At 41.4% G+C, this 21,367-nt stretch overlaps 1 protein-coding gene across 2 annotated transcripts in view; it reads right to left on the bottom strand.

Annotated features, from left to right (window-relative positions):
* LOC126035475 (guanine nucleotide-binding protein G(q) subunit alpha) overlaps positions 1-19,184 on the bottom strand; it is a 175,820-nt gene extending 156,636 nt beyond the window's left edge. The window contains exon 1 of one of the 2 annotated variants that reach the window (XM_049794106.1): positions 18,640-19,184. In XM_049794106.1, coding sequence (XP_049650063.1) covers positions 18,640-18,775 — 136 coding nt within the window. In that variant the 5' untranslated portion in view covers positions 18,776-19,184. The remainder of the gene's footprint in view (positions 1-18,639) is intronic. The other variant, XM_049794107.1, reaches the window with a different exon arrangement.
* Positions 19,185-21,367: the final 2,183 nt, after the last annotated feature.

Below are 21,367 nucleotides of genomic sequence, written 5' to 3'. Positions count from 1 at the left end.
AAAAACACACACGTACACACAAAAAAAACCCCCAAACACTAAACACCACTACCAAAAAAAACCCAACACTCAAAACCTAGATCAGCCTGAATCAGTGTTTTGTTTGAGAAATGATGGTGAGTGTGGATTCATTAAATTGATCCAGGAACAAAGCCTAGTGTCATTTCCAGAATTTTTATGAAGAATTATAATTACAATGAGATTACTGGGAGGAGAATAACACCCACAATATTTATCATTACAGAGATACTGTTAGCTTAAGAAAAGAAGAAACACTCCTAGGTGACATTTATGTCACAATATAGAATTGCAATAGTCTGCATTATTAGAAAAACAATCTACCTTGCTTGCTGACAGACTTAAAGGACTGCCCAAATCCAGAACAAGATTACTGTGAAAGCATTAAATGCTTGAATTTGCAATATCAATTGGTCAGGGAGGTCTTCCACTTCAAAAAGACTTGGAGAGAATCATTTTCCCCTCTGCTCTGAAAGAAAATGCTAAGGAAAATAATTAAATATTTCCTGTCTGGTTTTAAGTAGCCTTCCTATAGACTTAATCTCTTCAATTAAACTATCCAAATTGGAAGAGAGTGAGAAAGATCCTGACCTATGATCTCCAGAAAGAGGATTCATTAGTAAGGCAACTAAATAAAAAAGGAGAATGGCAGGAAAACCTTCATTTACAACTGCAATCCTAAACTTAATTTCTAGACTTCCTCATTACAGTCCTCTCAATGAAGGAAACCTGGGATATTCTAGAATACTTCATCATAGGAGAAGATATATTTGAAAACTAACATGTTCACTATACTTGGCTGGAGGAAAAGTGCACACCTAAAGCTTCAAGGTTTTTTTCCATTTCTTCTATTCAATAATATGGAAGTTTTTTTTTGGGGGGGGTGTTTAAAAAATTTATTCTGTAGAGAAAGAGACTGAAAGATGAATCTTTATAGCAAACAAAGGTCTTAGTACATTTAAAGCAGGCTACTGGGAAAGGACAGGAAAAAGATAATCCAGTATTCAAATTGATTTTTTTCTTATAATTTATGGATTTTCAGAGAGAAAGAAAATAGTATAGCATCAAAAAGCCAACTCCACTAATAGCCATTATTGGAAACAGCTAAGGAGAGCCTGGGAAATGACTTGTCATTATTTGCTTTTTCAGCTCAAGATGCAAAGAAGTTCCACAGATTGAGGGCTCAGAAGACCACTACAAATAAAAACAAAACACAGGAATATAAAAGGAAAAATCAGAAGTCTGCCTGCCCTTTTTAGAAAATAATGGCAAAGAGCCAAGCATGACTACTTGAAGGCTAAAGGAGATCTCCTGTTTGTTGAGGCCTAACCCTCTTCAAGGATTTCACTGCCTAGTTACCATAAGAGCACTGAGCATCAGTTTTACATTAAAAAAGGAACCTACAGATAGATCTTGGCCTTTGCAAGATCTCCTGACTTTGTAGCACATTTATGTTAGCAAGAGTGTTGGGAGGGAAAGAGAAGAAAGTGTTTTTATCTTGTGTTACCTAAAAAAGTTTTTGTTTTGTGCACAAAGGGAATTTGCTGGCAGTAGACAGAGAGCACCTGAGCACTGGGCAGAAGAGCCAAGTTTTTTATCATGATCAAGCATTATTTATCAGGATGTGTTGGTACTGACCTGGGCTTATGTGCACAGTATCATTAAGTACTTCACATATGGCATTAGGGGCATTGCCAACCTGTGTGTACCTGAGTTGGAAGGTCTCAGTCCTGCTGTGACCACTCCATTAGTAATTATTTGCCAAACTCCTTGCACAATGATGCTGACCACGCTGGGGATACTGACACCAGGTCAGTCCTGAAGGTGCCTTGGCTTACAGTCAACTACTTGAAGCTACATTCTGCCTCAATCCTGTAGAAGTTCAGGGCTCAGTTGAAACGTAGACCTAGGCTACCCAATAGAGCCCATAATCCAGAGTAACAAGATATCCTGCTGTCTACCCCACATGATAGATTACCAGCACAGAGGCTGCTATTCCCCGAGAAGTGTACTGGCTTACTACTGCTGGAAGCCCTCCAAACTGCAGAACTAAGGGTTTCACTAATTTTCCTCAAGTAGCCAGTCATAGTGGCCCAGGAGTGTCTGCAAAATAATCTTTTTTAAATCCTTAAACACATGAGCAACTGATAAGTGAGGGGCAGCATAGTAAGATTCCAGCCACGCTAATTAAAGGTTCTGGGTGAACTAGCAACATAGCTCATACACATCTGCAAGATGATGCTGCAGCACATTCACTGTGGACTCACTAACCACAAAATCCCTGCCCACCGCAGAATGAGTCAGGGGTTTAAATGTTCTACTAGACGAGGAAACTAATTTCCAGGGGGTACAGGAGCTCAGGCTGCATGTATCAGTGCTGGAGAGCAGGAGTCAAACCCCAACCATGCTTCAGCTGTGTTCATCCACATATGAAAATTATGCACAACCTGCTGGTCACCACAGGCACGTAGGACAACGTAGTCCCACAGGCCCCAAACCCTAATTTTGGTAAGATTAAGTCTGGCCATGACCAAAAGCTAGACTATGATCAGAGAGAGAAGATACACTGTAAGCATCCCAGACTCTTCCTGGAGCATTCAATTCCTTCAGGAGAACCACACAGCTGTTAAGGACACACTTGAACCCTTTGCAGAAAATGCAGAAGGCCTTATAACAGTCCTCCAAAGTCACTGTTTCTCAAGGTGTAACATAACACTTTTTTCATATTTCACAGAAGTGCTAAACAGCCGCTGCCAACATTCACCAAGCATTGCCCCTTGCACAAAGGCATTGGTGTATAGTCATATAGTGCTCATGCGGTACATGAGCAACGAGCACAGTGCATATAGTACATAAGATAAATGTGCAGGTATCCCAAGGAGTAGGTACATATGGCGGGGATAGCTATTCCATTAAAGTGCACTCTATTTGGATCCCTGACAATAGATCAAGGGACTTGCATGACTATATTTAACACAGAAAATGACAGCAAAATTGAACATATGTGAATATGTCATCTGTGAGTATCCACTGATGATACTTCAGTTTTACTATGAAACCAATAATGTTGATTCTTCCAAATCATAAATATCTAAATACCCCACTGTCCTGGTTTCAGCTGGGATAGAGTTAATTGTCTTCCTAGTGGCTGGTACAGTGCTATGTTTTGAGTTCAGTATGCAAGAATGTTGATAACACTGATGTTTTCAGTTGTTGCTCAGTAGTGTTTAGTCTAAAGTCAAGGATTTTTCAGCTTCTGATGCCCAGCCAGGGCACAAGAAGTTGGCACAGGACACAACCAGGGCACCCGACCCAAACTGGCCAACGGGGTATTCCACAGCATGTGACGTCCCATCTAATAAAGGAACTGGGAAGTAGGGGCAGGGAATCACCGCTCGGGGACTGGCGGGGTGTCAGTCGGCGTGTGGTGAGCAATTGCCCTGAGCATCATTTGTACATTCCAATCCTTTTATTACTACTGTTGCCATTTTATTAGTGTTATCATTATCATTATTAGTTTCTTCTTTTCTGTTCTATTAAACCGTTCTTATCTCAACCCACGAGTTTTACTTCTTTTTCCCAATTTTCTCCCCCATCCCACTGGATGGGGGGCAGTGAGTGAGCGGCTGCATGGTGCTTAGTTGCTGGCTGGGGTTAAACCACGACAGTCCATTTTGGCGCCCAACGTGGGGCACGAAGGGTTGAGATAACGACAAACCTGACCAGAGCTTGTTAAAACAAATTTGTTCTAAGCGTTCATTATGTTGATTTATGTGTTCTTAGAGCTGTTGCTCTGGCTTTTAAAGCTCTGCTATGTATCACCTCGCTTGCTGTATGTAGTTCCTCTTCTGCTGCTTATCATCCATAGGAGGTGGATTAAGGTTTTCGCTTTGATGTATGGTATAACACTGGTTTATGGTATGATAAAGTCATCGGCTGTGGGATTAATCTGGTATTTGCACTCAGCATTGTCACCTTTATACGGCGGGAGCCATCTGTGGGAAACTATTAATAATTATACCATTTACCTTTCCTCCATGGAAAACCAGTCTATGGGTGGGGTACCTTTCTTCCCCTCCCCTTTCTCCTTCACTCCAGTTACAATGGTGTTTGAGAACTTTGAAAAATTTGAATACTCCTGGGGTGTTGGGACTAGCACGGTCCTAGCCCTACTGCTAGGAATTAGCATACTTCTGAATGTGGTTCAGCTCTCGTTTAAGGTTAAACAACTATTTAAGAAGATCACCCAGAGATCTGCCCCAAGGCTGGATAATTATGAGTGGCAGGGTGTGTGGGGTAGTATGGGCAAGTACCTAGAAAAGTGGGCACCTCCAATGTTTTGGAAATTCACCCCTGAACAAGTGCAGGATCCAGAAGAACTAGTTAAATATTTGGAAAAGGTATGCTGTCACCCTGGCAGCTCCAGAGAGATACAAATCACTGCAACGTGCTGGGGCCTGGCCCATGCCTATCGAGCCCTGTTCGACACCACTCAGTACCCTCAAGGGGAAGAGAAAGCCTCTGGACCTAACAACAAAACGATGAGCACCGCAGCAACCCAAACCTCGGCAACGGGCGCTGCGGCCCCTCCAGCCCCGGCAACGAGCACTGAAGGCACCCAGACCTTGGCGACAGGCACCGCGACCCCTCCAGCCCCGGTGACGAGAACTACGGCTACCCAAACCTCAACAACAGGCACTGCAGCCCCTCCAGCCCCACCGACGAGCACTACTGCTACCCAAACCTTGGCAACAGACACTGCGGTTATCCAAAACCCGGCAAGTGATACTGCAACTGAACCTGCGGACCAACCCGCACCAGTATCAGTTGCCCCCGTACAGAAAAAGAAATATACAAAAAAATCAGTTCACTTAGCGAAGGATGAAAGTGAACCAGGGTCATCATGGGAACAGGAGGAAGAGGCAGAACCAGAGGTAATAACCTGGTCCCTATCCTTGAATGAGCTGCAGGATATGCGAAAAGATTTTGGCCGCCGTATAGGTGAGCATATTATCACCTGGCTCCTCCGATGCTGGGACAATGGGGCTAATAGCTTGGAATTAGAAGGTAGGAAAGCCAAGCAGCTGGGATCGCTTGCCAGGGAAGGTGGCATTGACAAGGCAATTGGAAGAGGGACACAAGCCATCAGCCTCTGGAGGCGACTCCTGTCAAGTGTGAAGGAAAGGTATACCTCTAAGGAAGATGTTATATGTCAATCAAGCAAGTGGACCACCATGGAAAGAGGTATCCAATATCTGAGGGAATTAGCTGTGCTAGAGACGATTCATCATGACCTGGACAACCAACAATTACCCAAAGATCCAGACGAAGTCCAATGCACACGACCCATGTGCTGGAAGTTTGTACAGAGCGCACCATCGTCCTATGCCAACACACTGGCAATAATGGCCTGGAAAGACGAAGAGGCACCGACAGTGGATGAAGTGGCTCGCCAACTGCGTCAATACGAAGAAAATCTCTCCTCCTCCCTACAAGCCTGCATTTCGGCTGTGGAGAAGCTGTTCAAGGATTTCCAGCAATTCAAAGAGGATACGTCCTACTCCACACTTGTAAGGACCAATGTCTCAGCTTTTAGGAGTGAGCATTCCTCTGAATATAGAAGGTACACACCGCGAGGTGCCCTGTGGTTTTACCTATGTGATCATGGAGAGGACATGAGGAAATGGGACGGAAAACCTAACTCGGTCCTAAATGCACGGGTACGTGAGCTGCGAGAAAAACCACCATAAGAGGGGATTCTACCAGAAAAAATGCTGCTCCAGTTTCCAAACAGAGTAGAAGGGCTGATTTTATTTCTGATCCTCTTGAAGGGAATTCTGAACCAATTTTATGAGAAGTGAATACTGGATACTCTGACCAGGATTAGAGGGGCCCTGCCTCCAGCCAGGTGGAGGAGAGGGACAACCGAGTGTACTGGACAGTGTGGATTCGATGGCCTGGCATGTCAGACCCACAGGAGTATAAGGCTCTAGTAAACACCGGTGCACAGTGTATTCTAATGCCATCAAATTATAAAGGGGCAGAACCCATTTGTATTTCTGGTGTGACAGGGGGATCTCAAGAGTTAACTGTATTGGAAGCTGAAGTAAGCCTAACTGGAAATGAATGGCAGAAACACCCCATTGTGACTGGTCCAGAGGCACCCACAACCACAACACCCACATTTATTAGCTTGACACCCAATTTAAACAACAATCCTGTTCCATACCAGGAGAAAAAAAAACCACCACAAAACCTAGTGGTGAACTCCTGGACAGGTAAAGAATATACAATAGAGAGTTTTGTTTTGCGGAACAGTCACTGGACATATATGGAAGTTGGAGTTGTGGAGTTTGGATAGTTCTCATCGTTAAAAGGAACAACATTCAGAAAGACAGACCGGCCAAAGAGGCCAGAGTATCATTTCACTACTGAAAGGGAAGATTAAGAGGGGAAAAAAATAGTGCACTTATTTGGCAGGAAAAAAAAAAAAAAACAAACAAATAAGATTAAAATTAAACAAAGCATCAAATTAATAGAGGAAATTCAACTGTCCGTACAAAAATGCTAGATGTGTAGGTGATAAACCTGAAAATTTGCTAATATACAGATTAAATTCAAACAGAGAAGTATAACTGAAGCAAAGATTTACATGAGTGAAAGTTCAGCGATTAACATTTCTGTGCTTGAAAATTGGCTTCTAGGCAGTGATATTTAAGGTTTTCAGTTTAAATTCTAATAGATTGTATTGGGTTTGCGTGGCAAGGTTTTGGTAGCAGGGGGGCTACAGGGGTGGCCTCTGTGAGAAGCTCCTGGAAGCTTCCCCTATGTTCAACAGAGCCAATGCCAGCCGGCTCTAAGACGGACCTGCCGCCAGCCAAGGCCAAGCCAATCAGCAACAGTGGTAGCGCCTCTGTGATAACATATTCAAGAAGGGGAAAAAAAGTTGCGGCAGCACAGAAACGGCAGCCAGAGAGAGGAGTGAGAACATGTAAGAGAAACAACCCTGCAGACACCAAAGTCAGTGAAGAAGGAGGGGGAGGAGATGCTCCAGGCACCAGAGCAGAGATTCCCCTGCAGCCCGAGGGGAAGACCATGGTGAGGCAGGCTGTCCCCCTGCAGCCCATGGAGGTTAACGGTGGAGCAGATATCCACCTGTGGCCCATGGAGGACCCCACGCTGGAGCAGGTGGGTGCCTGAAGGAGGCTGTGCCCCGTGGGAAGCCCGTGCTGGAGCAGGCTCCTAGCAGGACCTGCAGATCTGTGGAGAGAAGAGCCCACACTGGAGCAAGTTTTCTGGCAGGACTTGTGACCCCAAGGTGGACCCACGCTGGAGCAGTGTGCTCCTGAAGGACTGCACACTGTGGAAGGGACCCATGCTGGAGCAGTTCATGAAGAACTGCAGCCCATGGGAAGGACCCACGTTGGAGAAGTTCGTGGAGGACTGTCTCCTGTGGGAGGGACCCCACGCTGGAGCAGGGGAAGAGTGTGAGGAGTCCTGCCCCTGAAGAGGATGAAGTGGCAGAGACAACATGTGATGAACTGACCCCAACCCCCATTCCCCATCCCCCTGCACCACTGTGGGGGCTAGGTAGAGAATCCGGGAGTGAAGTTGTGCCCGGGAAGAAGGGAGAAGTGGAGGGAAGGTGTTTTGAGATTTGGTTGTATTTCTCATTACCCTACTCTGGTTGAATGGCAATAAATTAAGTTTATTTTCCCCAAGATGATTCTGTTTTGCCCATGACGGTAATTGGTTGAGTGATCTCTCCTGTCCTTATCTCAACCCACAAGCCCTTTTTTTATATGTTCTCTCCCCTGTCCAGCTGAGGAGGGGGAGTGATAGAATGGCTTTGGTGGGCACCTGGTGTCCAGCCAGGGTCAACCCACCACATAGATACAAAAATTGATACAAAAGCTGGAGCCATGACAGATGACCAAGTCACAGCTGATTTGACAGACAACTAAGTGGGGCTCTTTAAACAGTTAAGTTTAATGAAAAGGGAAGGAGGTAATAGTCTCCCAGGGGCACGTAACTGATGCTAAAAGTCTCAAGCAAATGACCTTGGAATTTCTGTATTTCAGAAATTATAATTTTCTAACACAGAAAAGCACCATACAGAAATACATTTTAGCATATTAAGAGAAAGAACTTGTGGCAGAACTGAAGTAAAAAGTAACTTTTAGAGGATGTGATCATGACTCCATTACATTTGCTATGTGCAAGCAAAAGAAGTCCAAAACCAGTAGTACAAATACTTTCTGTATCATGAGAGATACTTGAACAAAACCCAACAGAATTAGGAGTGAGAAGAACTGCATTTAAATTTAAAATGGGAACAACTGAGAGTCATTTCAGAACACTTCATTAATTAGCTAGAGGGCCTCAATTCCACAAAACAAGCAAGCCTGAAAAACAATAAAAGCAGTCTGGATAACAGGGGAGATAAAAAGAGAAAGTTGAAATAGGTAAGCCAAAACCTTGGGAAGTATTAAAAATTGTGGGGGGCGGGGAAGAAAAAAAAGTCAAATTAAAAACTCAAGGGTTCCAGAGATTATTTTTTGGTAGTGTTGTTTTTTAAACTTCACATTTTCATACAGAAAAAAATACTTAAAACAGCATTAGTCCTTTACTAAATAGATATTAACATAGAAAATTCACACATAGTTTGTAAATATTTATTTTGTTTTTAGGGAAACACAGATCATATTTAAAGTGACAATGAAAGAGTTTCCACTACAGCAGTTACTTAAGATGTTACAGAGCAGTTACTAAAGTTAGAACACTGTTACTCAGCAGGTCAAGACACCTCTTATCAAAGAGTTTTAGAAGAACTGACTGAGAAGCCCTCCTGCCTTATAAGTCTTGAAATATCAACAAACAAAAAAAAAACAACAAAAAAAAACACGCAAGGATGGGAATGGGATGAGAGACAGATTGCATACCAAGAGTTATGCAGTTACAACAGTTCTAATGGTTTGGTTTATAAATGCAGCAGTTTTGAGGAACTAGACTTCTGCTAAGCAACTGATTTGGTGTCATACAACAAACAAACGTAGCACGCATTAGAGTTGTTTAAGCAGTAAGTATTAAATTACATAAGAGAAAGTCCTCGGACAGCTCTGTTTCTAATAGCATCCCAGTGATACCCCCATCCTGATAAGAAACTAAAGTATCTTTACCCACAAGATAGAAGAAAAATCTAAAATTATTACTGACAATACCTATAGGTGACACAAAAGCTGTGAACTGGTAAATTAAGAAGAAGATATGATGTGAAGTAATTGGAATAACCCGTAAACCAGGAACAGGCAGAGACTGTGCTTCTGAATACAGCCAAATGTAAGGTTAACTACACAGGAACAGAGAAAGCACGTTGCAAATGATGAATGAATCCACCCTGAAAAGCAATTAATTTGAAAAATATTTTAGTTATGGTAGATAGTCATCTAAACACAAATAGTTTGATGCCATGACTAAAAAGGCTGTTGTATTTCTTGTAGAAATCTCAACTAGCAGAAGAGAAATTTTACTTCTGTACTTGTAGTAAAGAATATATACGACTCAGCATTCATTTCTCATTGTCTGTAATTCAGAAGTAATGTTAGAAAGGATTAAAAAGAGAACTATAAGAATGATTAAAGGATTCAAAAATTCACCCTACAGTTAGCATTAGGAAATCAATTCATTTAGCTCCACAATAGATACAAAGATTAATGAGTATCTTGGTCTCAGTTTCTAAGTGTCCACTGGTCAGATATCTAATATCAGAGGTCAAAATAAACAAGATATAATAACAAGTGACTAGAAGTAAATCCTGGATAAATCCAAGCTAAGAACAGGGACAATGTTTTACAGGGGAAAGTTATTTTTTATAATATACCAAGAATTGTGCAAGTACCTCCATCTCTAAGAGTTTTTAGCTCAAGACTGCATTTTTTGCCCTAAAATTAATGGTCTTGGTCATACATTTCCTATTTGAAGAAAAAAAAAAAAAATCACAGAGTCTTCTTTTCTCTTATAGGTTCATATATATCGCAAAAGCTTTTATACAGGTGAATTCATACACCCGCATTGACCCTCTAAAAGCCAATGGACAGGTGAATGCTCAACACCTTTAAATAGTGGGCCACAAGTTCAACTACTTGCCACTGTAGAAGATTAACCCTCAGGCATTCACATTCACTCTCTCCCCTCCCCCTCAGAACCTGCTGAAGATGCATAAGCCATTCCTTTATTTTTAACACTGTGGTGGGTTGACCCTGGCCAGCAGCTAATCATAGAATCATTTAGGTTGGAAAAGACCTTTAAGGTCATCAAGTCCAACCATCAACCATGCCCACTAAACCATGTCCTGAAGTGCCTTGTCTATGCCCTTTTTGAATACCTCCAGGGATGGTGACTCAACCACTTCCCTAGGCAGCCTGTTCCAATGCTTGTCAACCCTCTCAGTAAAGAAATTTTTCCTAATATCCAACCTCCCTTGCCGCACCTTGAGGCCATTTCCTCTCATCCTATCACCAGCGACCTGACAGAAGAGACCAGCACACACCTCACTACAGCCTCCTTTCAGGTAGTTGTAGAGAGCGATAAGGTCTCCCCTCAGCCTCCTCTTCTCCAAAATAAACAGCCACAGCTCCCTCAGCCGCTCCTCATAAGACTTGTGCTCCAGGCCCCTCACCAGCTTTGTTGCCCTTCTCTGGACACACTCCAACACCTCAGTGTCTTCCCTGTAGTGAGGGGCCCAAAACTGAACACAGTACTTGAGGTGTGGCCTCACCAGTGCCCAGTACAGGGGAACAATCACCTCCCTGCTCCTGCTGAGCCCCCACCCAGTTACTTGCTCACTCCCCCCACAGCAGGATGAGGAAAAGAATCAGAAGAGCAAAAGCTGAAAACTTGTGGATCAAGATAAAGACAGACTAATAGGTGAAGCAAAAGCCTCACATGCAAGCAAAGCAAAAAGAGGAATTAATTCACTACTTCCCATCAGCAGGCAGATGTCCAGCCACTTCCTGGAAAGCAGGGCCTCAGCATGTACAATGGTTCTTTGGGAAGACAAATGCCATAACCATGAACATTTCCCCCCTTCTTCCTTCTTTCCCAGAGCTTGTATTGCTGAGCATGACATCATATGTTATGGAATAGCTGTGCTGTCTGTGTCTCCTCCAAACTTCCTACCCACACACACACACTTATTCACTTGTGGGGGGTCGGGCAGAGTGGGGAAAAAAAGGAGAAAATCTTGATACTGTGAAAGCATTGCTCAGCAGTAGCCAAAAAATTGGTGATATTAATACTGGTTTAGTCACAAATTTAAAACACAGCACCATACAGGCTGCTATGAGGAAAATTAACTCCATCCCAGCCAGACCCAGTACAAGCATTTAATTTTTTTTGGTCTATGACATGAAGTGGCACACATAGTGCTTAGTAAATCCAATATCATAGTAAATAAAAAATAAAAAAAGTCCCATATAAGATCCTCAGTATTCCCAAGCCTGATAGGTTCCTAAAAGTACAAGGAACGATGGCATCTTTCCCAACTTTTATGCATTTAAGTTTTTCTGGCCTTATAAGTTAGCATTTGCTGCTACGGAAACCTTCTGTCTGACTTTCTGGCCAACTCCCATTTACCCAGAAACATGGGTTGAAATAGTTTCAGGCATTCTTATCCAACATTCTCTAACATGAGCAAGAGAATTAACATTCAGATTAAAGACTTAAGAGTTGAAATATTCTCACAAGTATAGATTGGGAGAGGAGTGGCTGGAGAGTAGCCCTGCAGAAAGAGACCTGGGGGTGCTGGTTGACAGCAGGCTCAGTAGGACTCAGCAGTGTGCCCTGGCAGCCAAGAGGGCAAACCACATCCTGGGGTGCATCAAACAAAACATAACCAGCCAATCAAAAGAGGTGATCATCCCTCTGTATTTAGTGTTGATGCAGCCTCACCTTGAGTACTGCGTGCAGTTTTGGGCCCCACAATTTAAGAAGGATGTGAAGGTCCTTGAATGTGTCTAGAGGAGGGCAACAAAGCTGATGAAAGGGCTGCAAGGAATGCCCTATGAACAGTGGATAAGGACATTGGGTTTGTCTAGTTTGGAGAAAAGGAGGTTGAGGGGTGACCTCATTGCTCTCTACAGCTTCCTGAGGAGGGGAATTGGAGAGGGAGGTGCTGATCTCTTCTCCCTGGTATCCAGCGATAGGACGCGTGGGAATGGTTCAAAGCTGCACCAGGGGAGGTTTAGACTGGACATTAGGAAACATTTCTTTACTGAGAGGGTGGTCAAACACTGGAACAGGCTTCTAGAGAGGTGGTCGATACCCCAAGCCTGTCAGTGTTTAAGAGGCATTTGGATAATGCCCTTAATAACATGCTTTAACTTTAGGTCAACCCTAAAGTGGTCAGGCAGTTGGACTAGATGATCATTGTAGATCCCTTCCAACTGAAGTATTCTATTCTATTCTTAAATTTAGCTTGAAAAAAAAAAAAAACCTAAACAAAAAAAAAAACCAAAACACCCACATCTATGTTGTTCCTGGAACTTCCCTAGTAACTTTTAAAACTTTCCAAACTGTAGTATCACTTAAGACTCATGCCCTTCAGTATTAATGTATCTCATTTCTTTGCATAGGGTTAACACAATACTTAAAACCTGCTGCACGCTTACTTCTTTGATCTTAAGAATACCGTATATATGGCTTCATAGTATTTCCTACATTCAAGTCTTTCCCCAGATTTGATATTGCTTTCTTGCTCTTGATTTTAAAATTCTGACTAGCAAGAATAAGTAGAGCAAATAAAAGGTGAATGTTGAAAAACTTCCCATAATTTTATTAGCAAGAGTTGTTCATACAGTCTTGTTCAAGTATGAGAACACATCTTTCCTGAGTGTTATTCCATTCAGCAGAGCAAGAAACACACATCTACCTTATAATGCTGTTTTCACACCTTCCTGGGATTAATATGACAATCTCTGCAAAATTACTTCAAAAGAAATGCTGTCCCTTATGAAATTGCCATTGCCTTTATACACCAACAAAAATAATTTGAAGCAGCTAAAAACACAGAATTATTTAACATTACAATATATACCCAAAAGTCCCTTCTCAAGAGATTCCTCTGTTCAGCATATATGTTTCCCTCCTGTACAAATTCAATACTGTTTTTAATGGGAAGTACAAATTTGGGGTCCCTTGGCTTTTTGACATATGAGCAAAATTAAATTAGTCAGCATTCTTTGACTACTGAGGTTCTAAGCTAATTTCCATTAACTACAGTAGATCACTTCTAAAGAAGGAAAATCAAAACAAACAAAAAAAACCCAACCCACAAGAAAATCCTTTATAAGTGCTGAAAATAAAATATTCCTTTATCATGCATTAAAAAAAAATAATATGCTCTTTTCCAGAAAATGTGAAATCATGATATCACATTGATACCAAGATGATGATTCATGTTATCCTCAAAACCAGTTATTTTTATATATGGATGTATATGTCTATATATAATAGACTATATCAGTGTTTGTCACCCAGAATCAAATTAGATAACCTTAGAAACAGCTTCTCCAAAGTAAGAGATACTTACCAGTCTAGTTTCAACACATATCATCAAGATTTATATTAAGTATTTGTTTGTTTTCTCATCGTAAATACATACTGTTGGAACTACCTAAAATTATTTTCAAGTGTTCTGTGCGAATATAAGTATGGATCAATACAAGATAATAAGAAAAGGTTGCAATGCTGTTTCAAAATAATTACGTTTTCTGCTTTAATGAAAAGAAAATAGCCAATTAGAATACACTATCCAATATCAGCATTTTTCTCTTGTGTGCATAAAACTGAAACATGCATAGTATCCATTTACCTACTTATATAAATAGAGGAGACTGTCTACTTGCATAGGTATTTCAGATTACAGCACGGAAGGAAGATTCATTGTTGGCTTGATGGGCCCGCTTCCTCTTCAAGTTTTTTTTAAGTCTAAGTCTTTGCTAATTCACTGAGTTCTTGTCCTGGTTTCAGCTGGAATAAAGTTAATTTTCTTCCTAGTAGCTGGTATAGTGCTGTATTTTGGATTTAGGATGAGAATAATGTTGATAACACACTGATGTTTTCAGTTGTTGCTAAGCAGTGTTTAGACTAAGTCAAGGACTTTTCAGCTTCTCATACTGCCCTGCCAGCGGAGGCTGGGAGTGCACAAGAAACTGGGAGGGGACACAGCAAGGACAGCTGACCCAAACTAGCCAAAGGGGTATTCCATACCATATGACATCATGCCCAGTATATAAGCTGGGGGGGAGTTGGCCAGGGGATACCACAGCTCCGGGATTGGCTGGGCATCGGTCAGCAGGTGGTGAGCAATTGTATTGTGCATCACTTGTTTTGTATATTCTATTATTATTATTACTACTACTATTATTTTCCCTTCCTTTTCTGTCCTATCAAACTGTCTTTATCTCAACCCATGAGTTTTACTTTTTTTTTTTCTGATTCTCTCCCCCATCCCACTGGGTGGGGTGGAGTGAGCGAGCGGCTGTGTGGTGCTTAATTGTCGGCTGGGGTTAAACCACGACAGTTCTTTCATTCAGCTAACACAGGTATTTAAAAAAAAAAAAAAAAAAAAACAACACAAAAAACCCAACAAACTAACCCAACCAAACATATATATATATATATCTCCTGTAGGTTTGGAGAACCAAAAAAAAGTCTTCTAGTTAAGACTAGTTGCAATTCATGCTAAATTCAAATGGTTTACCTCCCACCTGTTTCCTTTGGTAACATATAGAGAATGAAAGGATACTCATATTTGACACCTTGCTTCACTGACTCATATGCTATTTCAAATAGAAAGAACACCTTTGCCTTAAGAGCCATGTTTTGCACATGTCACAATACCTTCAAGCATGATACAAAATAGCAAACGCACTGTCAAGCCCTCCAATACTTAATTTTGCCAAAGCTTATAGATATATAGACAAGACATAGCTAGCAAGATATTGCTAATTATTTTCTTAGATACTCCAGATACTTTCCTGATGAGAAAATAATGCATAAGTATATACAGTGTACAGGCATAGTATGTCCAATAGTGAAAGTTTATGGCTACAATCTAACATTTAGGCCCAAACATTGTTTTCTGAGACCAGGCAAAGCTTCCACTGATGACAGTCAAAATTATATACATAGAAAGCTAGAGCACACGGCTCTTACTACTTAACAATAAATACATACATACATGCTTAAAACACAAGCATGCAGAATACTGTACATTGTTTGGTACATACCAATATAAAACACCTCTTTTTTTTCGTACTATAACATTAAATGTTTTTACAACAGCAAACAACAGATGGATATTAACAACTTTACGCTCTGGAGAACAATCATAAGGTTTTACAAAATGTTCAGTAGTAATGAAATCCAGAAGAATTTGAAAAATACAGGAGATTAAAACCAAATTCAGTGGAAGACTGAATTTGTTCCAAAGTACCTTAAACAGTACAGCCAAGTTATGCTAGCTGAACTATTACTATGTCTTTGTAATACACTTTAGTGCATATGTTAGAGTTCTCACTTTTTAGAATTATAATAAAAAAGATACTTTAATTAATTTTTAGAATAGATTAGAACAGGACAATGATGTTCAATGCAGTACTTAAAAGTGTTATTTTAATGTTTAATTATGGAGAGGGTTTATTTTTTAACTAACAATTTAAAATAATCTTACCATGCAAAAAAAGTTTTCCAGAAATTACTTTCAACGTTTTAAACTCTTTGATCCCATGAAAAGTAAAAAGATATCATTATTAATACACAAGAAGGGTGTACACAGCATAGTGTGTGTCACACAGTAACAGTAACCTACACAGTTAGGAGGGAAATATTTCACTTTGCAAGGAAGCACTTAGATTTCTACAAGTTGAGGAGGAGAAAAAAAAAAAGCCACACCTCTTTTCTGACCCAGAATTTTTTCTTTATATTTGCTACATATGTACATTTGTATGTACATCTAATTTTTAAACAAGAAAAAAAACATGGCATAGATATGCTCATTTGTTCCTTAAAACCTTTTGAGTTAATACCTTTTACTCTGCACTTGCAACAAGTTCAAAGAGCACACATGGTCAATTAACACAGATCAGCTTAAGCTGTGTTCTCTCCTTATGATCAAAAGGATATACCTTTGTCCCATATTTAAAAGCCTTTAACTCACTTAGGCTTCTAAGTCCAACAACATTTTTCGAAGTGGGACTGAGAAGTTGGCACTTTTGAAAAAAGTTTGCCTAACATTTACATAAAATAGAGTTAAGCAATACTGCTACTTTAAGTTTTCAGGGACAAAGATATGTAATAGGACAGTAGAGGTCAAGTCAATTAAAAAAATGGATAACTTTAAGCAATTTCAGACATTTATGTTCCCAGTCTCACCATTTTAATTATTATTTTCCTATTTTTAAAATGGTTTTGTCCATCTCAACCATATGAATGACCCAAACACACAATGTTAAGAACTGAACAAATGACTATGCTGGGGAAGCAGTGAAAGTGACTGAAAGAAGTACTGTCAGATACCCAAGAGAAACACGCTAATTAAAACAAATTTTTAGAAAGTTTTGTTGTAGGGGCTTTTTTTTTTTTAGTAAATTGAAATTTGAACCTCTATCCACCCCCATGACTTCAACAGTGGTTCACTGCTATACTGCATTTTACAAGATGAGATCATTAACTGTTAAACAGCTGCACATGCACAAACACTTTCAATTAAATATATGACTGAGGCTGATAAAGTACAATATGAAAAATGTGTACACAATAACAATTTCTATACTGGTTTCTACTCAAATACAGATATGCTATTAAGTATGAAGCAGAATGTTTACCTCGGTTTCTCATACATCATGCTTACATCTTCAGAAGCATGGTTTATACTGATACTGATATATGCAGAAAATGTTCATACAGGCAATCAGTGAGTTTTTTCCAAAGCTTTCTAAGTGATAGCTTCTTATCTATTTGCTCTGAAAACACCTTATTACATTTGGTCTAAAGTAATGCCACAATTAGGCCCTAATCTACCATTATCCATACACTTAATATTAGAGTGGGTGGATCTTATAAAACAATACAAGTTCTGCACTACTGATTGTAGAACCAAATCTCTGAATTCCTTCTCTGGGTGGTATATGTTGGTATCATTCAAAAAGTTTCATGCATTTTTAAAAACTTGGGAGAAACCTCTAGCATTACTGCAAGAAAATCAGGAAATGCAGAAACAATTTGGACCTGAGTAACAGGTCAAATGTCAACTGCCTTTCCTGTAACAAATGTATATAGTTTAGTAATTATACTTAAACATCCATAAAATTAAACAAATGCAAGCTATCCGTCCTCTATTTTATCTTGGGTTTGGATCTTGAAATAGCCACAACACACACTTCCATCAACCAAAAATTAGGCCAAAATGAGACAGAACGTTATTGCTGGTAGCATTGTATCTGTCTCCACCCCTCCTTTTTCCACATCAGTTAAGGATCCCAATACCTTTCTCCACATTAATAAGCAAGCATCAAAATAAATTCTGACTTCCTTTCAACTCACCTTATTGAAAAGGCAGTTTATTCCCCCAATATAAATCATTACTTTCATGTACATGATCCAAGACAAAATTATTTAGCATAAACACCCCACATCCACTTGGAACATTCCCATTCGTCCACACACCAAACACTGGTGCAGACATATTTCAATGCCTGCTAGTCTAAGTCAGAAGCTGTATTACCACAAGAACTACACAATGTAGTAGACCACATCAGATATAGACAAATGTATTTTAATTCAAAAGGCTTATTTTAACACAAGCCAAATTCCTATTAAACAACATTGCCTTTGCACACTTGTGGCTCCAAAATAACAACCTCTGTTTTAACTAAAGAGAAATGATATTAGATTTTTATTTCCTTAACAGTGGGTGGATTCCAAAGGTATTAAAGATCCTGTTATCCTCCAGCATACTTAAGGTTACTCTTCAGCTTCATGGGTGCATCTGGGTCTTTATGGTTTCTTTCTCCTTTTGCTTTAAAAATCAGTCTACAGTCCGGGCATAAGCCCCTTATCCCAGTTTGCCTCCTTAAATAAAAATCACAATTTAAAAAATGCAACCGGTGACCCGACAACCTTTCCAAGGCTCACAGAACAATGCAGATATTAAATCCTGTCACCATCAATCTGCAAAGCAACTCCCCCTGCGAGTTATTTCATTAATCTGCTTCCTTACCATCACCGATATTCCCCCAAAACCCCCTCACTCACCAGCCATCCTTTCCCTCTCCATTTTGGAAGTTCAAGTTCCCTACCATATCAAACCCACCCATAGGAGCGCCTCCGTGAAGCCTGCACACGGGCGCGCACACACACAACGAGGCGGCGGAGGAACGATGAGCGGGTCACCGTCGCCATCACCACGGCCGCCCCGCAGCGAAGGTGGCGAGCGCCCGGGGGAAACCGAACCGACCGCGCCATGTAACACACCGGTGGGGCCAGCCGGAGGGAGCCCGGGGCGGCGATGCACCCCCAGCGGCACTTAAGGCGTGTGTGCCGACTACGGCCCGCACTCACCCAGCAGCAGCAGCTTCAGTTCCCGACGGGCGTCCCGTTTGTCCCGGCGCAACTGCCGCTCGATCTCGTCGTTGATCCGCCGGGCTTCCTTGGCCTCCTCGCTCAGGCAGCACGCCATGATGGACTCCAAAGTCATTCTTCCTAACTGGTTCAGACACAACCCACAACCCCCACCCCCCCCCACCACCCTAAAAACGCGCGCGCACACACACCCCCACCCGAGCACTAGCCCCAGGGGACGCAGACGCTCTCTGGCCGGGAGCCCCCACCCGGGCACTGCAGGGCAAGTGCAGGGAGCTGCCTCGATGCCACACACGGGCAAGAAGAGAGGGAGGCCCCCGGCAGCAGATTCCCCGTTCCCTGCCTCTAATAGTCGCCGCTTCCAACTCCTCCTCTAAATTATGCACCAAGCAACATGAAAACATCCACCACAGCAGCCGCGGCGACAGCAGCGCTATCTAGGCGAGCCAAGCTGCTCGGCACAGTCACCCCTCTCCTTCCCTCACCGCTACCTCTGCCACCACTTCCTCCTGCAACCAACACGGTCCCCGAGTGTCCCTCGCAAACCACCCCCCCCCCACGGAAATACTAATGGCCGTTAATCCCTCCCTCCCACTTCCCTGTCGCTCCCTCTGTCCTAAAGCGACAGTTGGGCTCCTCCGAAAGTGGGCAAGCCTGCCTCCGCCCGGCAATCTCGGCGTGCGCCTGGCGGGATAACTTCCTACGGTGGACCTTTCTTCCAGGCACGGTCGCTCGCCTCTCTCGCAAGGAGAGCTGCTACCAAAGAGCTGTTGCGGCTCGTTCCTGCCCTAACAGTAAGAAAGAGAGAGGGGGAGGGTAGAAAGGGCGCCACCAGAGAGTAAGAGAAGGCAGGCAGAGACTGGGGCATGCACACTGTGAGCCCAGCTCGCCGGGCTTTTCAATGGCTTGGCTCTGCGGGCGTGGTGAGGCAGAAATATGGCGGACTCTCTCCCGCTGCCTCTCCCACTCTTCTCCTGCGCCGCTGCACGCCGGGAATGAGCGGCTGGTGGAGCCAGGAACTCCCGGGATGCTGCCCCCGACCAAGCCCGGCGCTCGAAGGCAGGGGCGGCCAGGCCTGCAGCCGTCGGGGAGGGGATGAGACGGGAGGGGAGCAGACGGTCTCTCACACCAAACAGCCGCGAGGAACACAGCCTTCTCTTATTTGTCCTGTGGGGCAGATATTTTTTTTACATTCTGCACGTTTTATTTGCTTTTGCTACTTTTGGTTTTATTCGATAATGCACATTTTTATTATACCCTTGCATTCTCTTCCTAGAAGAGATGTCTTCAGTTCATAGAAAAAGGGGGAAAATGTAGTAATTTATATGAGGGGAGAAGTATCTTCTCCACCTTAAGCTGGAAATTAAAATGTGGGGGATAAAAGTATACTAGACACTAGTAACTTTTTATGCTGACAATCCTGAAAATGGTATTTGAATAGTTCTGTCATATACAGAAGAAATAAAAGATGTTTACAACAAATAAAAACAGTAGGATACTTCCCTTGCTTATAAGAACCTAATATTCTATCAAGGCATCAATATATTGCATTTTATATTCTGTTGTTGTGACCTTTATTTAACCAATGCTTTTAACTACTATCCTTTTTCAGAACCCCAGACCAGCTTGCTTTTGATTCCAGTACTAGAAAGCCTGTCTTTAACATAACCTTTAACATAACCCCAGAGTGATAGCACACAATTTGATGGACATATTAAGTTCTAGTTTTCATGGATTTGTAAAATATTTCAAAATTCCCACACCTGCCCTACCTTTTCCCACCTCCATATTAAATTAGCTATCTGGGAATGTTGCAAAATCTTCCAGGAAAGTCACAGTAGTCTATTAAGTAGGTAGAGGGGTGAATCACTCTATCTTCTAGTTTCATGTGTGCTGTCCTCTCCAGCACCTGTTGTCATCTGTTTTGAAAATCACATGCTCTTTCTTACAACTGTTCATATACGCTGACAATATCAATTAAGTAGAGTCCATCATAAGGTGTAAGACTAAGAGGAAATTAAAAAATGAAAATGTAATAATCAATAGAATAATATAGTTCTCAGTTTTTAAAGCATGAAAATGTCTTTTGTTACTTTAAAAATGCATTATTTTTGTTTAGATCTATATTGTATTTTTATGTATAATGTATAAAAGCATTTGAGAAAATTTGGAATATTTTTACAAGTATGTTTCTTATTCCAGTAAATGAATATGTGAATTTTATTCTAAAATCTGTAATCCTATTTATTAATCAAAAATGATATTTCAGTAAAAGCATCTTCTTTATTTACCTGATGTGGATTTTAAAATTCATATGTATGTAGGTATATGTATGTATTTATCTATCTTGTGGTCCCAGATTAATGTGTTAATATTAAATTCAGTGATAAAGATTTCTATACATTGAATTACAAATATGATAAATGTAAAAATGCAAATAAGTAACTGAAGGGAAAAGTTTTTTCTTCATTAAATAAATTCTCAACATATCAGAATTTCCTCCTAAAAGTTGTGGCCCAAAAAGATGAAAATGGGTGTGTGGTGCAGGTTACAAGAAATATTCAATGGATGTACAACTGCTCTGTGCCTGAAACATTGCTGCACTGAGTTCAAGTCCACAGCAAACAGCATCTGGTGTCAAGTCTAAAGAAAGGCTATAATGGGTCAATGATTTTGTGACATATGGATCAACTGATCAAAATCCCTC

This window comes from Accipiter gentilis, chromosome W (genome assembly GCF_929443795.1).
Source record: "Accipiter gentilis chromosome W, bAccGen1.1, whole genome shotgun sequence".
Lineage (NCBI taxonomy): Eukaryota > Metazoa > Chordata > Aves > Accipitriformes > Accipitridae > Astur > Astur gentilis.
The sequence above is the reverse complement of the archived record's forward strand: the minus strand, read 5'-3'. Positions and strand labels throughout refer to the sequence as shown.